At 36.4% G+C, this 21087-nt stretch overlaps 1 protein-coding gene and 1 pseudogene across 1 annotated transcript; one reads left to right on the top strand and one right to left on the bottom strand.

The window, feature by feature from the left end:
* Positions 1–2765: 2765 nt before the first annotated feature.
* On the bottom strand, positions 2766–3441 carry LOC125203461 (annotated as a pseudogene).
* Positions 3442–5363: 1922 nt separating this feature from the next.
* LOC125204616 (ABC transporter A family member 1) lies at positions 5364–19980 on the top strand. Its single transcript, XM_048103323.1, has 40 exons — positions 5364–5613; positions 5991–6070; positions 6377–6548; positions 6839–6921; positions 7800–8016; positions 8145–8377; positions 8512–8572; positions 8667–8753; positions 8929–9161; positions 9245–9359; positions 9426–9515; positions 9711–9931; positions 10027–10139; positions 10822–10928; positions 11042–11104; positions 11489–11575; positions 11895–11993; positions 12068–12252; positions 12461–12515; positions 12593–12664; positions 12865–13572; positions 13674–13852; positions 14270–14480; positions 14822–14905; positions 15130–15171; positions 15255–15351; positions 15640–15767; positions 15843–15947; positions 16342–16488; positions 16804–17061; positions 17141–17276; positions 17444–17523; positions 17639–17746; positions 18059–18209; positions 18470–18606; positions 18699–18773; positions 18846–19143; positions 19279–19412; positions 19524–19582; positions 19664–19980. Exons 1-40 carry the CDS (start codon positions 5506–5508, stop codon positions 19743–19745), a joined length of 5700 nt encoding a protein of 1899 aa, XP_047959280.1. The 5' UTR covers positions 5364–5505; the 3' UTR covers positions 19746–19980.
* The last annotated feature ends 1107 nt before the right edge of the window (positions 19981–21087 follow it).

Raw genomic sequence — 21087 nt, 5'->3', positions numbered from 1 at the left:
CCACCATTCCTCCAAAATTCTGGATTGCATTATGTGTTATTTTGGGTTCTTTAAGTGATTGATGCTTACCCAGTTTCTGGATTGCATTTGTATGAATCGGTGTTTGATTGTTTTTCTTTTGAAATATGGGAATGTGTAGACCCTGGTTCTGAGATTTCCTGATGTTTGGTTGAGCATTTGGAATTGCGTGTTTTTATTGTGTTGGTTGCTTTGTTGGGAAAAAATCAAGGATACAATTCTGTTTACGAGGTGCCGTAGAAAATCATACATAGCAATGACGTTTGATTAAGCCTTTTTAAGTGCTTTGTTTAGTAATGACACATAATTAAGCCTTTTTAAGTGCTTTGATTTACTGTGGTGCTTGCTTGTTGTGCTACATATACAGAACCTTGTGTATTTATGATAGATGCGCTTGGTTCTATTTTATTGTTTGCTTGGTTGGCATATGTTGTTATATGTTTGTTTATTAATGACTGACTATTTGCTTGTTCTAAAGTTAGTATATGGTTGTTCTCATGCTAGACTCTGTTTCGTACTATTTGCTTACGTTTTGTTGAGTTAGTTGCTTTTGTTGGGAAAAAATTCAGTACACCTTTGATTTAAGGGATGCCGTTGAGAATCATACGTATTAATGAGCATGATTAAGCCTTTGTAAGTGCTTTGTTTTACTGTAATGGTTGCTTGTTCTGCTAAAGATTCAGGACATTGTGTAATTGTGGTTAGATGTGCTTAGTTCTATTTTGTTGTTTGCTTGGGTCATTTAATTTTATATGTTTGCTTATATGTGGCTGACTATTTACTTGTTAAAAAGTTATCATATGCTTGTTCTTAAATAAAACCTTTGTTTGTTTTTTTATTTATTTTGGTCGTGCAACAGAGGAGTCAAATTATACTATGGTTAGAAAGACGAAGGCAATCGAAGAGGGATACCAGAGACAATGGTTAGAGTTTGTTTGTTTATTTATGAATTGTTGTTTTTTTACGTGTTAAATCCTGTTCATTTCATTCAATACTAACTGTTATAATATTTTTTTTCAATAAGTCACGGAGGGAATGCTTTTCAGAAATTTGCCAAAATATTTCAGCAATATGTTAGCAGCTTTGAACGTGAATCAGAGGAAAGCAGTGGTTGAAAAGGAATTTAGAGCAATCCTGAATTTCAGTCTACAGTACCTGCCACCGAAACTAGCTTATTGGGTGGCAACACACTTCAACCCACTAACATGTAATCTACCAATAGGAAAAGTGGTGGGTGTCAAGCATGCTGATGGCAACCACATTGATGAGGTGGATGTTCACCTCACACTAGGGTTTCCAAAAGGAAAGGTACTACTTCAAAGTAAAAAAAAAGGATCAAATTTTGCATTGATGGATGATATTGCTAATAAGGAGGGCAAGCCACGTAGACTTTTGAGTCCGGATAATATTGAGAAACATATGTTGAAGGAGGAAAATGGTGGTGACCTGTTCAAAAAGTTGTTCTTGGTTTTATTGGAGTACTATCTCATCAAGGCACCATCTGATGGTTTCCTTAGGCCTAAAATACTGCACTTAATCGATGATGTCTCAAATGTGCACAACTACAGTTGGTGCAAATATGTTCTAAGCTTATTTCTCGACGTCTACGAGACATGGAATGAATCTCGTATTCGATACTATACTGGGCCAACAGTTTTCCTCGTTGTAAGTTTGCTTATTTTAGATTTTAGCAATCTATAATATTGTAATTCAATAACTAATAAGTAAATTTATATTTGTCGCCAGGGGTGCTATGTGGATAGAATGGTAATTGGAACTCATATGGTTGAGCGTTGCTTCCCAACCATCATGAATTGGGATAGTTATTGAAAGATAGACAACAAATAGAAGAAAATGTCGATGAGTTTGGACTGGGTTTCTACTAAGAGCGTATAGAAAATGAAGAAGTAGAACATCAACCATGCTGCAGACGTATGAAGTATTAAAGATGGTTTATATTGGTGTGAAGGATTAAGAGATCTTAAATTGCTTGACAAATCCTATTCAAATTGCTTGACAAGCAATTTGAGATCTCTTAATCCTTCACACCAATATAAACCATCTTTTATACTTCATACGTCTGCAGCATGGTCACCAGTAGCGCCCGTCACATTTACATTTTCAACACCAGAGTGATTTCCTGGTTGCTTATCATCACTCAACATTTTCCAAAAAAAAACACTGCTTAATTGCTAAGCAACATTCCCAATTTCAGCTTTTAACACAATAGTCTTAAAATCACATACCTGCGTGTTATTGGCATCACCAAACAGATCAAAGTTTGGCATACAGTTGTCTAGAACAACTTTATTTTCATAAGCGATCATCATCTTCTCAACTGCCTCTATCCATTCTGGGTTGTCGATCTCTTCATCTTTGGCAGCCTGAGTCATTGTTGCGACAATCTCAGCCTTATCCAATATACCTTGCTGGGTAAGGCCTACCGAAGCAAGCCCAGTAGAACAAGCTAACTTGAAGCACTCCAAATTACGAATGCAACTTGGAGATGCATTTGGTTTCTCAACAAACCGTGCAATGGTTTTCCACATATCCACACCTAAATCCATTAGCTCATTTTATGCATTCTTCACTGCATTTGCATCATTCATTCACAACTCTAACTGCTCCGTCTGTGCGCTGCGCCTTGCAGAGGATGTCGACCATGATCCCATACGTAACAATATCTGGTTTGCAACCTGAATCAAAAATCCATTAGCTCATTTTATGCATTCTTCACTGCATTTGCATCATTCATTCACAACTCTAACTGCTTCGTCTGTGCGCCGCGCCTTGCAGAGGATGTCGACCATGATCCCACACGTGACAATATCTGGTTTGCAACCTGAATCAAAAATCTCATTGAAGATCTCTCTGGCCTTAGGAAAATTGGGAATTCTCTCACATCCTTCAATCAAAATGCTATAACTCTTTGAATCAGGAAGGAACTGATCATTCTTCATCGTATCAAAAATCTCCGGAGCCTTCCTCACATTCTTAGACTTGCACAAGGCACTAAGCAAGCCATTGAATGCGGCCAGATTAGGAGGCAAATAGTACTTCTTCGTGATGTTGAACGTGTAGACAGCCTCATCCACCTTCTGTGCCCGCACGTACTTCCTCATGATGATGCAGAACGTCTCGATGTTCAGCATCCCTTTGCCTCTCATGGCGTTCACGAGATCCTACATGATCTCGTACTACCTTATCTTGGCTATTGACTCAATCATAGTGTGGTAGGCATGGACACATGCTCGTAGTTTCTCTGCTTCCTGGCCCACTTGAAGAACCTGTGAGCAAGCATCCCAGCATTCTCGAACCGCTCAAGAACCTTCTCGAACTACGTCTTCGGAAACACGAACGCCGCTTTGATCAAGAACTGTGCCCGAGTCCTAGCCTGGGGCAGGACATCATGATCTTGCACATTCGCCAGAACTATGCAGCCTGTCATACAACACAAACCTGAAAATGGCCTATTGTAGCAGCGATATCTCATGATCATGATGCCCGATTAGGTAAAAAGTCGATAAATTTACCACCGGTAGGAAGTGTCTGGCCAAATAATCACGTTGTTTAACACATACAATCATCTAGGCATTTTAACGAACAGATGGAATGTAAAACTATAACATACATATTACAACCCCCTAGCTCTATCAGTATACTAGTACTTATTTGTCATTTGTTGATCTTGATCAAGCTATTAGCTATTAGCTCAACTCCAATTGTCTATACAACTCGTGCCGCAGAGACAGAGATAGAGAGTTTTTCCCCACAATTTTCTATTTTTCTGTAGTAGTAGCAATGTTCTTGAAATTTGGGTTTAGTAGGAGGGCCAGTAGCAGGCCCAAAAGATGAACAGCCCACTAGAAAAGTACCAATAAAATAAACTACTCCACTAACATAAAAGTCATGGTTCCATTATAATATCCATCCAATTTCTTGTTTTTGCTTTTTTGCTGTATGACCATTTAAATTTTACACAGTAAGTTAGTATATGAGAAATTAATTGTTTGCAATAGAAATATTTAATATCTCAAAGGTTGGTGAATTTGTTGGACACTTTATAAATTTACGTGTATATTAAAAATATCACTTCATTCTGATGGATGGAAGAATCAATATTCGGTGGAATTTCAGACTTTTGATTTGGAAAATAGAGTACTACTGCTGTCTTATAATAAAAAACACTTTTGGGGGATGATACGAGGTTTTAAGATATGTTGTTTGGTATGTTAAATAAATAGAAAAAATGTATTTTTATATATTAATATAATAAAAAGATTCTAAAAAATATGATAGTATTTATGACAATAACATCTACTAGTAGAAATTATATTTGTCATTGAATTTTCTAACAGCACGCAAAGCATAAGCCACTTGTTTTGTGTCATTATCCAGAATTTGACTAACAATCAAGTTGGAAATTTGATACGAGGTTGGCATAGAAAACCAATAGTGGGGTGCTAATAAACTAATATTACCAGTATACTATTGTATTATACTAGTATTTAATTGATTGGAGCACATTAAAAGGCTGTCAATTTTTGAGAGTAGTGATCGTAACACTTAAGCTATGGCCTCCCACTTTATCGTAACATATAAGATATAAATGAATTATTCTTTTCAGTCAGGCAAAATTAATATATGAGTTCAATATAGTGTAAGCTGTAATATCGGAGTGTAATTATTTAGTACAGTAATTTATTGTTTGATAGAAAGCACAACTAAAATTAAATATAACTAGAACTAAGATTTGTATTAAATATGGTATGCAAAATTTCACATGCTTGTAATAATATTTGTAAGGTTTTAATTTATTAAGGACGGCTTGTTTTGTAAGGATAACTTAAAAATAAGCAAATCCACATGCAATTCACATGATTTAATCAAACTAATGGCTTGATTTTGAAATCTAATTAATCTGATTAACTTTATTAATTATCCAAGTTAATTGAATTAATTTGGCTACTTAGATTCAAAATTAAGTCATAGAGTTTGGTCGAAATATAATTGATCGTTAAGTTTTTAACGGAATTTTTAACATTGAACCAAAGTATATTTGTTCGTACCAATGAAAAACTTAACGTATAGGCCTAAAAAGTTTTTTAGGGCAAACTAATTTTTGACTTTAATCTTTAAAAAATAAAAATTTTCTTTTATATTTTATTCATTTTTCTTCTCTTTCTTACTTTTTCTCCTCTCTTTTATTTTTACTTTTACTTTTACTTTTAGTTTTGCTCATATAAGAATATGATTGTAAAAAAATACTATATAAAGCCATTATGGTTAAAAAAAATAGATACCCCTCCGATAAATATCAGTTGACACATACTTTGCATCTTTCCAAATGTCTTCGTTCAAACCAAATTTCATTCTCTCTCTCTCTCTTTATATCTGATCATATGTTGAATAAAATGTTTGCTTTCCCCATTGACTGGTGTCTTGTGTGAGTGCGAGGCTACATAAATTCCGAGCTGAATTTCCGCCATGGGAGAAGAGAAAGAGAATATGAGGTGTTGGAGGAGACAATTGAAGGCCATGTTGCGCAAGAACTGGCTCCTCAAAATTCGCAACCCTTTTGTCACCTGTGCAGAGGTCTTCACTTCTTTTTCTTCTTTCTTTCTTTCTTTCTTTCTTTCTTTCACACAGACACATAGTAGTACTAGAATTGCAGTCTTTGTGATCAGGTCTATACATATATTTCCTGAACTGAAGTAGGCGATGGAGCTCTTGCATACTTCATTAATCGTATTTTGCGAATTTGGGTTTTATTTTACTATGAGTTTTTTCAAAGTATCCTATTCTCTGATTTCGTGGATTGCGGTGTTGTGAGCGTCAATCTGAAGTGAGGGAACAACTCTTAATCAAGAATTATTGTGTTTTTAGAGTCAAATTTTACAATTTCATGATTTTTGTACTATAGATAGGTGCAGAGTGGATGTTAATTCATGTTGTTCTATTTGAATTGACAGATTTTGCTTCCCACAATTGTGTTGTTGTTGCTAGTAGCCATAAGATCAAAAGTTGATACAACACTACATCCTCCGCAGGCGTAAGTATCTTGTACACTGTTGTGATCTTGTTCTCTATCTGCTTCGGGTTTATGTGATAATTTTCTCTATTTTATTCAAGTTGATATTTTTCTGCCTTGTGTGGAGAGAATAAATTGAATCATCAAGCAGGTAGATGTATCATGGAATCTTTGGCTTCTTGTTACAATCTATGTGACTAACTTTATTAACCCATATTTGGAGTTGGATTATAGATGTTATTAAGTGAACATGTTCCAGTCTTTGGCACTTTCAATACTGCTGTAATTTCGACATACATATTTTACTTTGATTGATGTCCGGTGCAGGTATATTAGTAAGGACATGCTTGTGGAAGTGGGAAAGAGTGACATGTCTGCACCTTTTACCCAAGTTTTAGAATTATTATGTGCCAATGATGAGTATTTGGCATTTGCACCAGACACAAAGGAGACAAGGATGATGATTAATCTGCTGTCAATAAAATTTCCTTTGCTGAGGGTACACACAGTTTCGTTTTGTTTTGAATATCCCTTTCTGTTCCAGGCTTCCAGCACTCCTGTGTGATGATACCTTTTGCCTTTCGTGTTCCTTTATGTGCTCAAAATGGTTTACTGTATTTTGGGCTTCTCTATGCTTGGCATGCATTCATTACATTAAATTTCTGGTTTTATTTATTTCTGTATTAGCAATCCAATGGTAATACTGCATATTGCTTGTCTCATATTCCCTGTGCCATTAAATTTTATGGTATCATTTATTTCAGTGTTGGCAATGTTACTTTGTTGTAGGTGGCAAGCAAAGTTTATATAGATGAAGAAGATCTTGAGACATATATACGTTCAGATTTGTATGGTGTTTTTGACAAAGTGAGGTCAGTCATGGTTTCTCTTATTCTTTGCACAGTATATTTTTTTGAGCGGGGAGGAACAATATGCAGAGATTATGTTTGTAATGCTACTAGTATCTATAGTCATCATTCTGATAACCACCCTGCTGGTCTTAGATAGTTGCTTAGAGGTGGTTTACCTGTAACAAAAGTCTAACCCTGTTTTTGGTTCGTAAAGTGACTATATGCACAAGGCTGCACAATGAAGGTTCTGAGATGTTGCTCAGGGCAGAGAAGCTGAAGTATGTTATATAAGTAACTTCGCAATGCCACATGATAGATGGGAAGGGGCAGGTTGTGCGTCTCCTGTTTTAACTTGTGGATAGTTGGGCAATGGGTCAATGGTTGAGCAACCGGTTTTGACTAGGCACTAGTATAGAATAGGTTGTAAGCTACTCTCACTCAAAACAGGGAAACAATCAAAAGAGTGCTTTATTTCGCAGGAACTAGTGCTACTATCGAACTGTCTGTGTTAAGCTTATAAAATGGTTGGATAGTTTTATAAATATGTTGTTATTGGGGAATGTATACCCTGGTGATGTGACAGATTTCAAAACAAACAGGAATCATTGTTTTTCTTTCTAAAGATACTGTTTTTATGGGCATCTGGAATTTTCTGTTAGAACTAGAGCCTGATGAATTCATCAGTGTTTTGGTTCTTATGTACTAGTACTAATTAAATTAATTTATTTCTTTCACTCCTTTTGCATCACTGTATTTGTGGATATCTGGTTTTATCATACTTGAGGGCTATCTTTTTGCATATGGTCAACTCTTATAATATAGTCCATGTCACCCTTTCTCTAATCAATAGTCATGGAGTATGGCAAGAAGGAAACTTATATTAATGTTGTTTCTTGTAGAAATTATACAAATCCGAAAATCAGAGGAGCAGTTGTGTTTCATGCTCAAGGTCCTCAGGTGTTTGACTATAGCATACGCTTGAACCACACATGGGCCTTTTCAGGATTTCCTGATGTTAAATCCATTATGGACGTGAATGGTCCTTATCTCAATGACTTGGAACTAGGGGTGAATCCAATACCTATAATGCAGTACAGCATCAGCGGATTTTTAACTGTATGGTTTCTTAATCCTTCATTTACTTTTGGCAAATGGCAGTTCACATTACGGTGATTCTCTCAGTACATTGTTCCTTGTGTTGTGCAATCTCAATTGCTTATCTTCATATTTCATTCATATTGAAGCTTCAACAAGTCATGGATTCATTTATAATATTTGCTGGACAACAACAAATGGATAACTCGGAAATTGAAGAGCTATCATCATCATCATCTCCGAACTCAACTTTATTGGACACACGAATCAGCACCTTCTGGACACAGTTTAGCCCTTCAAATATAAGACTTGTCCCATTTCCAACTCCTGAGTACACAGATGATGAATTTCAGTCCATTGTCAAGAGGGTTATGGGAGTGCTGTATGTACCTTGTGGACACTTTTTTTTTCATGGCACACTCTTTCAGCTTTTTATGTTATCCGTTGCTATTTGGAAAGTAGTTCATCTTTCCATGGGTTGGTGCTCTCTAACTTTTTCTCTGCATTCCTGAACAGGTACCTATTGGGATTTCTCTTTCCAATATCCCGACTGATTGGTTATTCTGTTTATGAGAAGGTACTCGATCAGCTACTTTGGTTCTGAGTGGAAGCATGTTTCCTGGAATCTTCACATATTAAACACTAAACACTGTTAATTACTCTTACACCAGGAGCAGAAAATCAAGGAAGGTCTCTACATGATGGGTCTCAGAGAAAATATGTTTAATATCTCATGGTTTCTTACATATGCACTGCAGGTTTGAGTTTTAGCATTTCATTATCAATTAAAGTACTGCTATTGCATGATCCGTTACCCCCATTGTAGTTTCGGTTGCAAGGGTTGGTTTCTATTAGCTCTCTTTACAAATGAGCCTTTTGTTTTTATATTTCATAGACAATTACAAGATAGTTGTTTCATTTATCCTTTTGTAGTTTGCTATCTCTTCCGGAATCATCACTCTTTGCACGATGGGGACACTTTTCAAGTACAGTGACAAGTCTCTGGTGTTTGTATACTTCTTCTGTTTTGGACTGAGCTCAATAACACTGTCATTTCTAATCTCTACATTCTTCACACGGGCAAAAACTGCAATAGCTGTTGGGACACTTGCTTTTCTTGCAGCTTTTTTTCCATATTATTCTGTGGATGACGAGTCAGTTTCTATGTAAGTATGCATGTTCAAGTTATATATGAAAAGCTAAATATACTTTTATGGTTCTGTACAAATTTTATTTCTGTATGCTGTAGGGTCTTTAAGGTCTTGGCATCTTTTCTTTCACCCACCGCATTTGCCTTGGGCTCAGTTAACTTTGCTGATTATGAACGTGCTCATGTTGGACTCCGTTGGAATAACATCTGGCGGGTATGTTCTTCATATATTTTGTTTAGTCTTCTATATTCAGTTTTAACAAGTTCAACATAACTGCAGAGCTCTTCTGGGGTTTGTTTTTTGGTCTGTCTTCTGATGATGATGTTCGACACTTTCTTATATTGTGCGGTTGGTCTATATTTAGACAAGGTAAAACTTCCTTGCCGATGTTTTATGGTCTTTTATCCCTAAGCTATACAAACTTGTAGTCATCTGACTGCACCCTGCTATTTTTTAACATTCCAAGGAAAAAATCCATGTTCTTCACTTCTTTGACCTATGGTAAATTGGTAATAGTACGGTTTTTGTAATTCATGACAGCTTGATATGTGTGTATGATATCAGGTTCTCCATAAGGAATATAAAACACGCAGTTCTTGGAGTTCTATGTTATTTAAGCACTTTTCGAGGAAGAAGAATACAAATGAAGAGTTCTCTTCCAGTTCACTTGATAAATTAATTGATAGCAACTCTACTGAAGATGCTGGTATTTCTGGAAAAGATTCATATAAACCAGCCGTCGAAGCAGTAAGTCTCGAAATGAAGCAGCAAGAACTTGATGGGAGGTAAATATAATGCAACAATACCTGAGTTTGCGTTCCAATCGATAAACAAAATTGTATTTTTATACCCAGTTACTTTGTATAATGTATCTCTCCAGATGTATTCAGATAAGGGATTTGCACAAGGTGTACACTTCTAAGAAGGCAAGCTGCTGTGCTGTCAATTCTTTACAGATGACACTATATGAAAATCAAATACTAGCTCTTTTAGGTAACTTATTATCAATATATTTTCTATTATGGGGGATATAATTCTTTCTTGGAGTTGCTTATTTATATCATGCTTAGTTATAGGTTTGGAGTTGCTTATTTATATCATGCTTTCTTGATGAATTATATCAAGGATTATCTAGGCATGGATCCCACTCTGATTTTATCATGGGAAACCAATTTTTAAGCATAAGTGATCTCTCAATCACTTTATTGACTCTAATTGCGCTATCCATAATCTTAATACATTGCCAATCAGCACCATATTACCTACTAGACATTCTTTTACTAATACAAGTTTGGTTAAGATATTCGATAGTTTATCAAATATTTTACCTTGCTAGAAGTTTCTATGGTCCGGTTAGTGCCATGTAGGACTGCTTGTGCTTTACTGGTACAATATATATTAAATTGGTTTTATCTTTGCAAACAACTTAACTTTTTGACAATAAGTTTCTGGTCCTGAACACATTCTAGTCCCTTTTACAACCCTTGCATTTTTCGCAGAATAATACTTATCCTCCTTAGGTGAATTAATCCATCCATAATTACCCATATGCTTTCAAGAAGTCACCCGCTTACTATTGGGATGCTCATGTATAGATATTGCATTTTCTTCTTTACAATGAATCCTTTGTATGGTTATCGTTTGCGGTGATTGAGCTCAATTAGATGTTCTGCAGGACATAATGGAGCTGGTAAAAGCACAACAATGTCGATGCTTGTAGGCCTTATCCAACCTACCTCTGGAGATGCATTAATTTTTGGAAAGAGCATCTTAACTGACATGGTAAACTTATTGATTTATTATGTATGTATATTCAGTTCAGTGAACTTTCATTTTTTTTTTGTGGTATATATTCTTCGAGGGGTTAAACTGCAGTTACACTGTTGGTTTTGCAGGATGAAATACGGCAAAGTTTGGGTGTATGTCCTCAGTATGACATTCTTTTTCCAGAATTGACGGTAAGAAGTCCCCCTCTCAAGCTTGCATATTTTGTTTTTAACTTTCATCCCCAAAAACTTATTGTTAATCTCCCTGTTGTCAACTTCTTGTATTTCTATTATTTTCATAATATCACATAGGTCTTTATCATTCTTTTATGTAACTCCATTCTTAATTGACCATCATATAACACTCTTTTTTCTAAACTAACCAAAAGTTCATAATTATATCATATTTAGTTGTATCTCACACAAATGAAACTAGTATAGCTGTTTAGTATTAGTGATTTTTATTATGCTTTATTGCTTGACATGTCGGAGTTTATATCGTGGAAGTTAATTATGTCTGTTTCTTCTTCCCATTTTTGAATCAATATCTGCTCTCCCTGTATTTTCTTCCTGCAGGTGAAGGAGCACCTTGAATTTTTTGCTAATATCAAGGGAGTTAATGAAGATTGTCTGGAGAATGTTGCAATTGAAATGGCTGAAGAAGTAAGTTTCTTTCACAGTTTTAAGAACTTGACCCTCTGATGCAAATTTGTTTTCAACAGCGGTAGTGAAATCATTGAGTAATTGTTACTTTGCATGTGTTTTTCCATGTGATTTAAGTTGACTATTTCCAACAAAACACAAGGGGTATAAAAGAATGATTGTTGTGTCTATTGAAGTGTGACTTTTTACCATTGTTTGCTTTACATATCATCACATGGTGCTCTAATAGCATAAGGTTTGTAATGAAGAGCTACATTTTTGCTGCACCTGAGTCTTCTTATCGCTGACTGGAGACGCTTGTGCAATCATCTTTCATTAGGTTGGTTTGGCAGACAAAATCAATACTCATGTAAGGGCTCTTTCTGGAGGCATGAGGAGGAAGTTATCTCTGGGCATTGCACTAATTGGAAACAGCAAGGTTCAAATAACTTCTGTGAATATCCTCTGATTCTGACTATAACTCCTACTATAATAATTACTCATGTAAAACAGGTTATTATCCTTGATGAGCCTACAAGTGGAATGGATCCGTACTCAATGCGGTTGACATGGCAGATGATCAAAAGAAAAAAAAAGGGGAGAATAATACTACTAACTACTCACTCCATGGATGAGGCCGATGCACTAGGAGATCGGATAGCTATCATGGCTAACGGTTCTCTAAAATGTTGCGGAAGGTTTTTGCTTAATTATGTGATCCCTCCCTCCCCACCCCCCAACAGCACATATATGCACACACCCAAAAAAAGCATTCACAATTAAATTGAGAAAAGTGAGAACCAGCAGAACTTTAGGAGAATATGATAATTTCCTAGCAGAATTAATAGCTTGCAGTTATGTTTATATCTTATACGGCTGCATAACATCTCATGCATCTTTCAACAGTTCCTTTTACTTAAAGCAGCACTATGGAGTTGGTTATACTCTCACCCTCGTGAAGGTATGGAGCAATCACTCCAATTATGCTGTTAGAGTTCATATATCTTCCAATAATTTCCTACATGTTTATATCTCCAGACTACACCAACTGCCTCTGCAGCTGCTGATATTGTTTACAGTCACATTCCATCAGCAACATGTGTGAGCGATGTAATCCTCTGACCTTTTCTGCTCAAATATGGTGTCTCTGTTGGAGCACCTTTTCAACTAGAGTTGAATTCTCTGTCATTTTCTTAATATTTGTATTACATGCATTTTGAAGATAAAATCAACTGTGGGAACAATGCATTTATCTACAATAGGTTGTTGTGGCTATTCTCCCAAACACACACTGGCCTTATCTTTTGCAGGTTGGTAACGAGATCTCATTCAAACTCCCTCTTGCATCCTCATCATCCTTTGAAAGCATGTTCCGTGAAATAGAAAGTTGCATGCAGAGATCAAGCCCGAACCTTGAGAATCCCAACTATGGAAGGAGTGATTTTCTTGGCATTGAGAGCTACGGTATCTCTATCACAACTCTAGAGGAAGTGTTTCTAAGAGTTGCTGGAGGTGATTTTGATGAAACAGAGTGCCCGGTTAATGAGAATCCTCATGATACACCTGACAAACATGTTGGACAACTTACCGAAAATAATGCTTCAGAAAGGATGTCTAACACCAAAGTCTCTAAAAGTTATGCCAATATTATTGGCTTCATGTTCTCTGCAATGAGAAAAGCTTGTACTCTTTTTCTGGAAACTACTCTAAATGTTATAAAGTTCCTGACTATGCAATGCTGTTGCTTCGGTGTACTTTCAAGGTCTACTTTCTGGAGGCACTCAAAAGCATTATTGATAAAGAGAGCTGTTTCTTCTCGGAGGGATCAAAAGACAATTGTTTTTCAGCTTATAATTCCTGCAATCTTCTTGCTTTTGGGTATTCTTATGATAAAGCTTAAGCCTCATCCTGACCAGCAATCAATAACGTTCACAACCTCATACTTCAATCCTTTACTAACTGGCGGAGGTGGAGGCGGTCCTATCCCTTTTGATCTATCCTTGCACATTTCAAAAGAGGTTTCTATTTTCTGTTTATGTTTGTTCTGTCAAATACAAAGAATGATGTTACTTGTCAAATATGTTTTCCATTCCACATGTAAATTTTATCCACTGCATAGGTTTCGGAGCATGTACATGGAGGTTGGATCCAAAAATTTAAAGAAACTACTTATAGGTTTCCTGATTCAGAGAAGGCATTGTCTGATGCTATTGAAGCTGCAGGGGCAACCCTAGGCCCCATTTTACTTTCAATGAGCGAATATCTCATGTCTAGCTTTAATGAAACCTATGAGTCAAGGTAATTTAAATTCCGTGCTTCTGAATTTTTTCGTTTCAAACCTTTTCTATATCTTCAAATAGATTTATGAACTAATAGATTTGACAGCTGCTAAACTAATACAAGATCCCATACACAAGAAGTAGTAGGCGTTGTGAACAAGTTCTGGATCTTTATATAGCATTCTAGACATCCTTAGTAAAGTTTGATCTAGATTTCGATGCAGGCCAATCAGATCCTCTGAAGAAAATGAATGCAAATTAAATTGCCTAGTAGGACCTTTGAATCTCATCGATCATGTGCGACAATTTTAAATGGTTATGTCTCGTCTGCTTAGTGTCTAACCAAGTTGCTTGAAAAGTCAAATTTCTCTCTGGGTCATATGAATAGTTCAATGGTTGTTATCTCTTAGATGTGTTTACACTTGTTTTCTCACAGGTATGGAGCAGTTGTGATGGATAAACAGAGTGGAGATGGGAGTCTAGGATATACTGTTCTTCACAACAGTACTTGTCAGCATGGTGGTCCGACATTTATTAATTTGATAAATTCAGCAATACTGAGGCTCGCTACTCTTAATGAGAATATGACAATTCAAACACGTAATCACCCATTGCCCATGACAGAGAGTCAGCTTCAGCAACACCATGTATGTTTAGGATTTTTTTAGTTAATTGACTTCGAAGAGATATGGTCTTTGGATATCATTATTATTTCTTCACAAGAATCTGATTTTCTTGTTTACAAGTGTCTGCATTCAGGAGACATAAATGGTTTCCACATATGCAAGATTTATTAATCATTCTGATGTTCTAAAATAGTGAAGTGGTCTAGTTCTCCAATTTATTATCTGTAGACCATAGAAAATTCATTCTTGTAACTACATGGGCTGTACACTCAATTCCTTTGATTGTATTTTTGAGCTTCTATGTGCAAGATGAGATGAGATCAAGTTAAATTTATCTATTAACTTTTATGAATAAATTCTAGGATCTGGATGCATTTGAAGTTGCCGTGGTTGTTACTATGGCCTTCTCCTTCATTCCTGCTTCATTTGCTGTGGCTATTGTTAAGGTAAACTTTTTAGTTATATTTTTTAGACAGTGAAAATTCCTTAATGTAGATTGTGTGCTCAGTCAATTCCCTACCACTAGGATGCACACATTATCACAAATCTTGTCTGCAATGTTTGAAGCTATAGGCAAGCTCACAAGCACTCTAATAGCATGTTCTAGCTATATGTTTATGTTATTTCTTAAGGTGGTCTGTTTGTTCAGCAGTATATTTTCTTGATACAGGAACGTGAAGTAAAAGCTAAGCATCAACAACTTATCAGTGGGGTATTACTATTTTCCTTTGAGGTTTTAACTTTAGTTATTTCAACGCTATCTGAGCTGGCACTCTTCATGCTTGATATTTTCAGGTATCTATACTGTCATATTGGGCTTCAACATACTTTTGGGACTTTGTCAGCTTCTTATTTCCTTCATCTTTTGCCATACTCCTCTTCTACATATTCGGTACGCTTTAAACTTTATGCCATCGCTTTCTGAGTTACATTATTGTCGCTGTATATTTTCTAGTAATATCAGCTTTTATTGGCTCAAGATATTCTAGGTGTTTGCAAAAACTACATCGCATGATAGTAAAAGCTTGACAAACTCTAAGGAGTAGTTTATTATGCTTGTAGCTGTCATAAAATCTGCTACTAAATTTTCCTCGGTCACTGTCATTTTCTCAATTAAGAAACTTTTAGCTCAGCATTCCTTTCATGGTTCCATAACTTTCTTGAGTTCATCGTAATGCAGGTCTAGAGCAATTCATTGGGAGGGAATCTTTCTTCTCGACTGTCCTCATGTTCTTGGGATATGGATTATCAATAGCATCATCTACTTATTGTCTCACTTTTTTCTTTTCTGAGCATAGCATGGCACAGGTACTTGATTCTGAAGTTGTGCTTTACGTAGTTGGGATTCCAGTCAGTTGCTGAATCTATTTGTGAATGTTGCAGAATGTTGTCCTCTTGGTGCATTTTTTCACTGGCCTTATTCTCATGGTTATATCTTTCATAATGGGGCTTATAGCATCAACAGCACAAGCCAATTCTCTTCTCAAGGTTGGAATATTTAGTCTGAACATTAGGTTTATCCTTTCATAAATGCACAGCATTACAGACTAAAATTAGTCGGACAAGATATTTATTAATTTCCCTTTTATTACTGAAACTGTATTCATTTCCCATCCTTGAACTTTGCATCATATGATCAGCCTTGAAACATACCCCATTATATAGATATGCTAGCTCAAATTTTTGATATCTGCCTGCTCCTTCACTTGGACTTGAAAAATAATACCTTTAGTAGGTCTAGAACTTTTAGTCTTATTGAGGTAACATAACGAGAAGGTTGTTGCTCTGAGTTGTGTTTGATATTTTCACTTTTTAAATGTTTGTAAGACCATGCTGGGTGGAAAGTAATATGCCATCTGAGAAAGGGATCTTGATTTTGCAGAACTTCTTCAGATTGTCTCCTGGGTTCTGCTTTGCGGATGGGCTAGCGTCTTTAGCTCTTATGCGACAGGGGATGAAAGAGGGATCTGGCGACAGTGTTTTTGACTGGAATGTCACTGGTGCCTCTATATGCTATTTGGCTGCTGAGGTGCCACTTAAGCCACATTATCTCCAATCAGTTCACTGCTATTATTGTATAGGGTCACACTGAAACATCATATTCCAATATAACAGCTGGACTTTGGCCTTAGTTCTGTCTGCATCTCTACTTTATTGTTATGAAAAAAAAAATTGGACTTTCAATGTAGCACATTAGTGTTCTGAAGATTGTTCTATTGTTAATTCTCGGATCTTTTGAATTGCTTCTATGATTTTCCTACATGTTCTGCACAAGAACACGCTCTTGCATTTTATCTTCTTCTGTCGTGATATGTTACTATATTTCCTTTTCTATCTGGTGTAGGGCATCATTTACTTTGTCATCACACTATGCCTCGAAGTTCTGCTGCCTTTAAAGATAAATTTTGGAACATCTTCCAACTTGTGGATGAGAATAAGAAGATCTCTTACTCCTCCTAGTTCATCCCTAGAACCTCTTCTTACATCAACAATGGGAGAAAATTCCAGTCTTGAGGAGGACATTGATGTACGTGCAGAAAGAGACAGAGTACTCTCCAGTGGAGTTGATAGTGCAGTTATCTACCTTCGTAATCTTCGAAAGGTACCCTAAGCACATACAACAATAAACAATTTTGTTGAACTTCATTTAATCGTAATAAGTTGTACACGCCTTGTTTCAGGTGTATCCAGGAGAGAAGCAGCTTGGTCCTAAAATTGCTGTTCACTCATTGACTTTCTCAGTACACGAGGGAGAGTGTTTTGGGTTCCTAGGAACTAACGGAGCCGGAAAAACTACAACTTTGTCAATGCTGTCTGGTAAAACTGTTTTCTTGTTCTTTCCTGCCTATATGTCTCACCTCCGTGGGAAGTACATGTAAATTGACTAAGCCAAAACACGAGGCATGCCAATAAAATATAATTTCTTTCATATAATGAAAACTGACAAAAATGAAATATTTTGTTTTTCAAATTGTCGTGGTCAGGTGAAGAATATCCCAGTGATGGAACTGCATATATTTTTGGTAAAGATATAAGATCAAACCCGAAGGCTGCTCGTCAGCATGTATGTCATGGTGTTCCTGAATCATTTCGTATAAAATACTTAGCTTGGATAATAGATTTAGTGTTAAAAAGGGTTGAGATCTGATTGATTCTTTCTTGTTACTTTCCCCTGTCAGATTGGGTATTGCCCTCAATTTGATGCTCTGCTTGAGTTTGTTACTGCCCGGGAACACCTTGAACTCTATGCTAGAATAAAAGGAGTTCCAGAGTATGAGCTTGAAAATGTAAGTGGTCATTGAACATATTTCACATCTATGAATTCTTTGTAGTCGAAATCAGGATGTTGATTTGTGGTGTATTATTGGTGAGCATGTGCTTAAATTGTTTAGTGTCCACAAGTAGGCACTGTACCAAGTCACTTCGGCAATTTCATGCGACTTTTCTTAAGTGAAAAATTAATTTCCATTCTCGATCTTGTGAATACAAAGGTTTCTAGCCTCTTAGTGTGTTCTGTTTCAAAGCAAAACTGCATCTGCATCAACTGCTTTGTGATTGATGCAATATCATGTGATGATTGCTGGTTGTAATGGAAACAGGTTGTCATGGAAAATTTAGTGGAATTTGACTTGTTGAAACATGCCGATAAGCCATCATATGCATTAAGTGGAGGGAACAAACGAAAGTTATCAGTTGCGATTGCAATGATTGGAAATCCTCCCATTGTCATTCTTGATGAGCCATCTACTGGTACTAACATCTGTTCATTCTCCTTTCCTAGTATGGTTGTTCATATGCAAAAACAAGTTTGTCTTAGTTTCTGTATGTGTGTGTGAGAGACAGTGTGAGAGAAATCGAGAGAGTGGCCCTAATATTAAGAACCTTTCATTTCATTCCTATCACTTGATCCTTGTATCTAGAAACTTTATTTTAAACCGTCAATTCTCTATTCTCAAAGACATTGTGTTTGAGTTGAATGCTCCATAATCATTGTTGTTATCTTACTTAAGGAATGGATCCAATCGCCAAAAGATTCATGTGGGAAGTTCTATCGCGTTTATCAACCAGAAGAGGAAAGACGGCTGTTATGCTCACTACCCACAGCATGAATGAAGCTCAAGCTCTCTGCACCAGGATTGGGATAATGGTACAGTTCTAGAGATCTACCCAAAATGTGACTGGCTCCGTGTGAAATATTTATGTATTAATTCTCATTCACCTGAATTGCATTTATATTAGGTTGGAGGCAAGCTCAGATGTATTGGGAGTCCACAGCATTTAAAAAATAGATTTGGCAATCATCTCGAGCTAGAGGTAGCTTTTCCTACAGTTCATTAATTCTATCAATGTGTTTTCATCATTTGATCCTACCTCTCTCGTCATCAGGTTAAACCTACTGAAGTAAGCTCTTTGGAATTAGATGTGATGTGCCAAACAATTCAAGAAAAGTTCTTTAACATGAATTCTCCGCCACGAAGCATACTCAATGACCTTGAAGGCTGCATAGGACGTGCAGACAGCATTGCTGCTGAAACAGTGGCAGAAATCAGCTTATCGAATGAGATGATTGTGGCAATTGCGCAGTGGCTTGGCAATGAAGAACGAGTGCATACACTTGTGTCAGCAAATAGAGATTCTCGTGGGGCTTTTGGGGAACAGTTGTCAGAGCAGTTGCTCCGTGATGGTATGGAGACCCTCATGTCGAATTAATTGTCTCCAAACTCCCATATGTGCTCAATATTCATACTGATGCTTATGTAAATTCATATTCGGCCCACCATTTCCCACAGTATCTCATTGTCTTTGTCTGTCTTACTAGGAGGGATCCAGCTTGCGCTATTTTCAGAGTGGTGGTTGACCAAAGAAAAATTTGCAGCAATTGATACATTCGTCCAATCCTCCTTTCCCGGCGCGACATACCAAAGCTGTGACGGGTTGAGTGTTAAATACCAGGTAAACTTCAGGAGCATCCGAAAATGCTCGTTTCTATTTCCGGAAATTAGTAACCTAAGATTCATAGAAGCTGGTTTTGAGTTCATATGGACTTGATTTTGTCAATTTCAGCTGCCATACTATGAAGATCTCTCACTTGCTGATGTTTTCGGACACATGGAAAGGAACAGGTTAGAAGAGGAAAATTTACAGCTGTGTTTACTCATCCGTTTCTTCTTATTCGTCACTTATATGCACCACCCTTTCTGCAGAAACGCGCTTGGCATATCCGAGTACAGCGTCAGCCAATCCACGCTCGAGACCATATTCAACCATTTTGCGACTAACCCATGAGGTAAACCATCACATATCACGTTTCTCTACCCATCCATGTATAAGCCCCCGGCCCGATTTTTCAAGGGTGGTCTGTACAACTTGTTTGACTTATACCGTTGTAGATAATAGCACACTTGATAGTTTAACATAACTGAACAACACTACTTATTATCTGTAACGTTTAATTGGCCGAGTTATGAAGGAATGAGGCAACTATGAGGTTAAGTGCAATGATTCAGACATGTTATTATTAGAATTGGGCTCATTATTTCGTCACAAGGCCTTATATTGGCCTTGTCTAATGCTTATAAATAGGCCCACATCCGCTTTAGGGTCTAGGGCCCACATCTCCATTACTCCTATTATGTACTACTCCATATGTCTAGTTTATATGCATTGATGAAATAAAATAAGAGAACATGAATGTGAAATCTTGGTGCTGTGAGCTTTTGTAATAGATTATGGCTAATGTTTTAATTAATTATGTATCATTTAATGGCGTAATTAATGTCTGATGAGTCGCAAATATAACGTATAATTGCTATTTCTTCAAAAGTATAGTTTGCTAATTTGTCTTATTCAACTATTGACAAATTAAAAACGTGGGCACCGCATATCAGTTAACCAATCTTTTACCTAGGGGTGTCGAAATGGGTAGCGGGTAACGGGTATTCCCGAACCCGACCCGATACCCGTCAGGTAACGGGTACCCGATACCCGATGGAGTCGGGTAACGGGGCGGGATCGGGTATGACTATTTTGGATTTTGCGGGTATCGGGTATACCCGATACCCGCTCGGGTAACCCGTTAGTCCCGACATACCCGATATGTATATTAATATTTTATAATTTTTTATTTTTAATTTTAATAATTGGTAGACTTTTGGTTATAATTATTTACTACTTTTGATGAAAGTGAGACATTGTTGGTTACTTTGTTAATTTTTCATATTTAGTTGTTTGAATGGTGATTTGAATTTAGGAGTTTGGATTTTTTGGCATTGTAATTGAATTTGAATTTACATATTTGCAGTTGGTAATTTGTAACATGAAAATTTGAAGTAGATATTTCAATTTTTTTTAAAAAAATATAAGTTTCTAATTCCTTATTTACAGTATGTAAACAATATAGAAGGAGAAATTAAGCATTTTAACTTAAAATTTTGGAAACACACGAAGGCGAATCAAATAGTACAATTACATTACATGCTTCATCACAATTCTCAGCAAAATTAATTAATAAAGTTAAAGGGTTAAAGTGAGAATCTACTACATTCAACAAGTAGTATTTTGTAAAATATTATAAACTATACAAATAAATAAAAAAAAGAAGATTTAGAAAAAAAAAAAAATTGGCTTC

Source organism: Salvia hispanica, chromosome 2, assembly GCF_023119035.1.
Source record: "Salvia hispanica cultivar TCC Black 2014 chromosome 2, UniMelb_Shisp_WGS_1.0, whole genome shotgun sequence".
Taxonomy (NCBI): domain Eukaryota; kingdom Viridiplantae; phylum Streptophyta; class Magnoliopsida; order Lamiales; family Lamiaceae; genus Salvia; species Salvia hispanica.
This window is presented reverse-complemented; position numbering and strand designations above follow the sequence as displayed.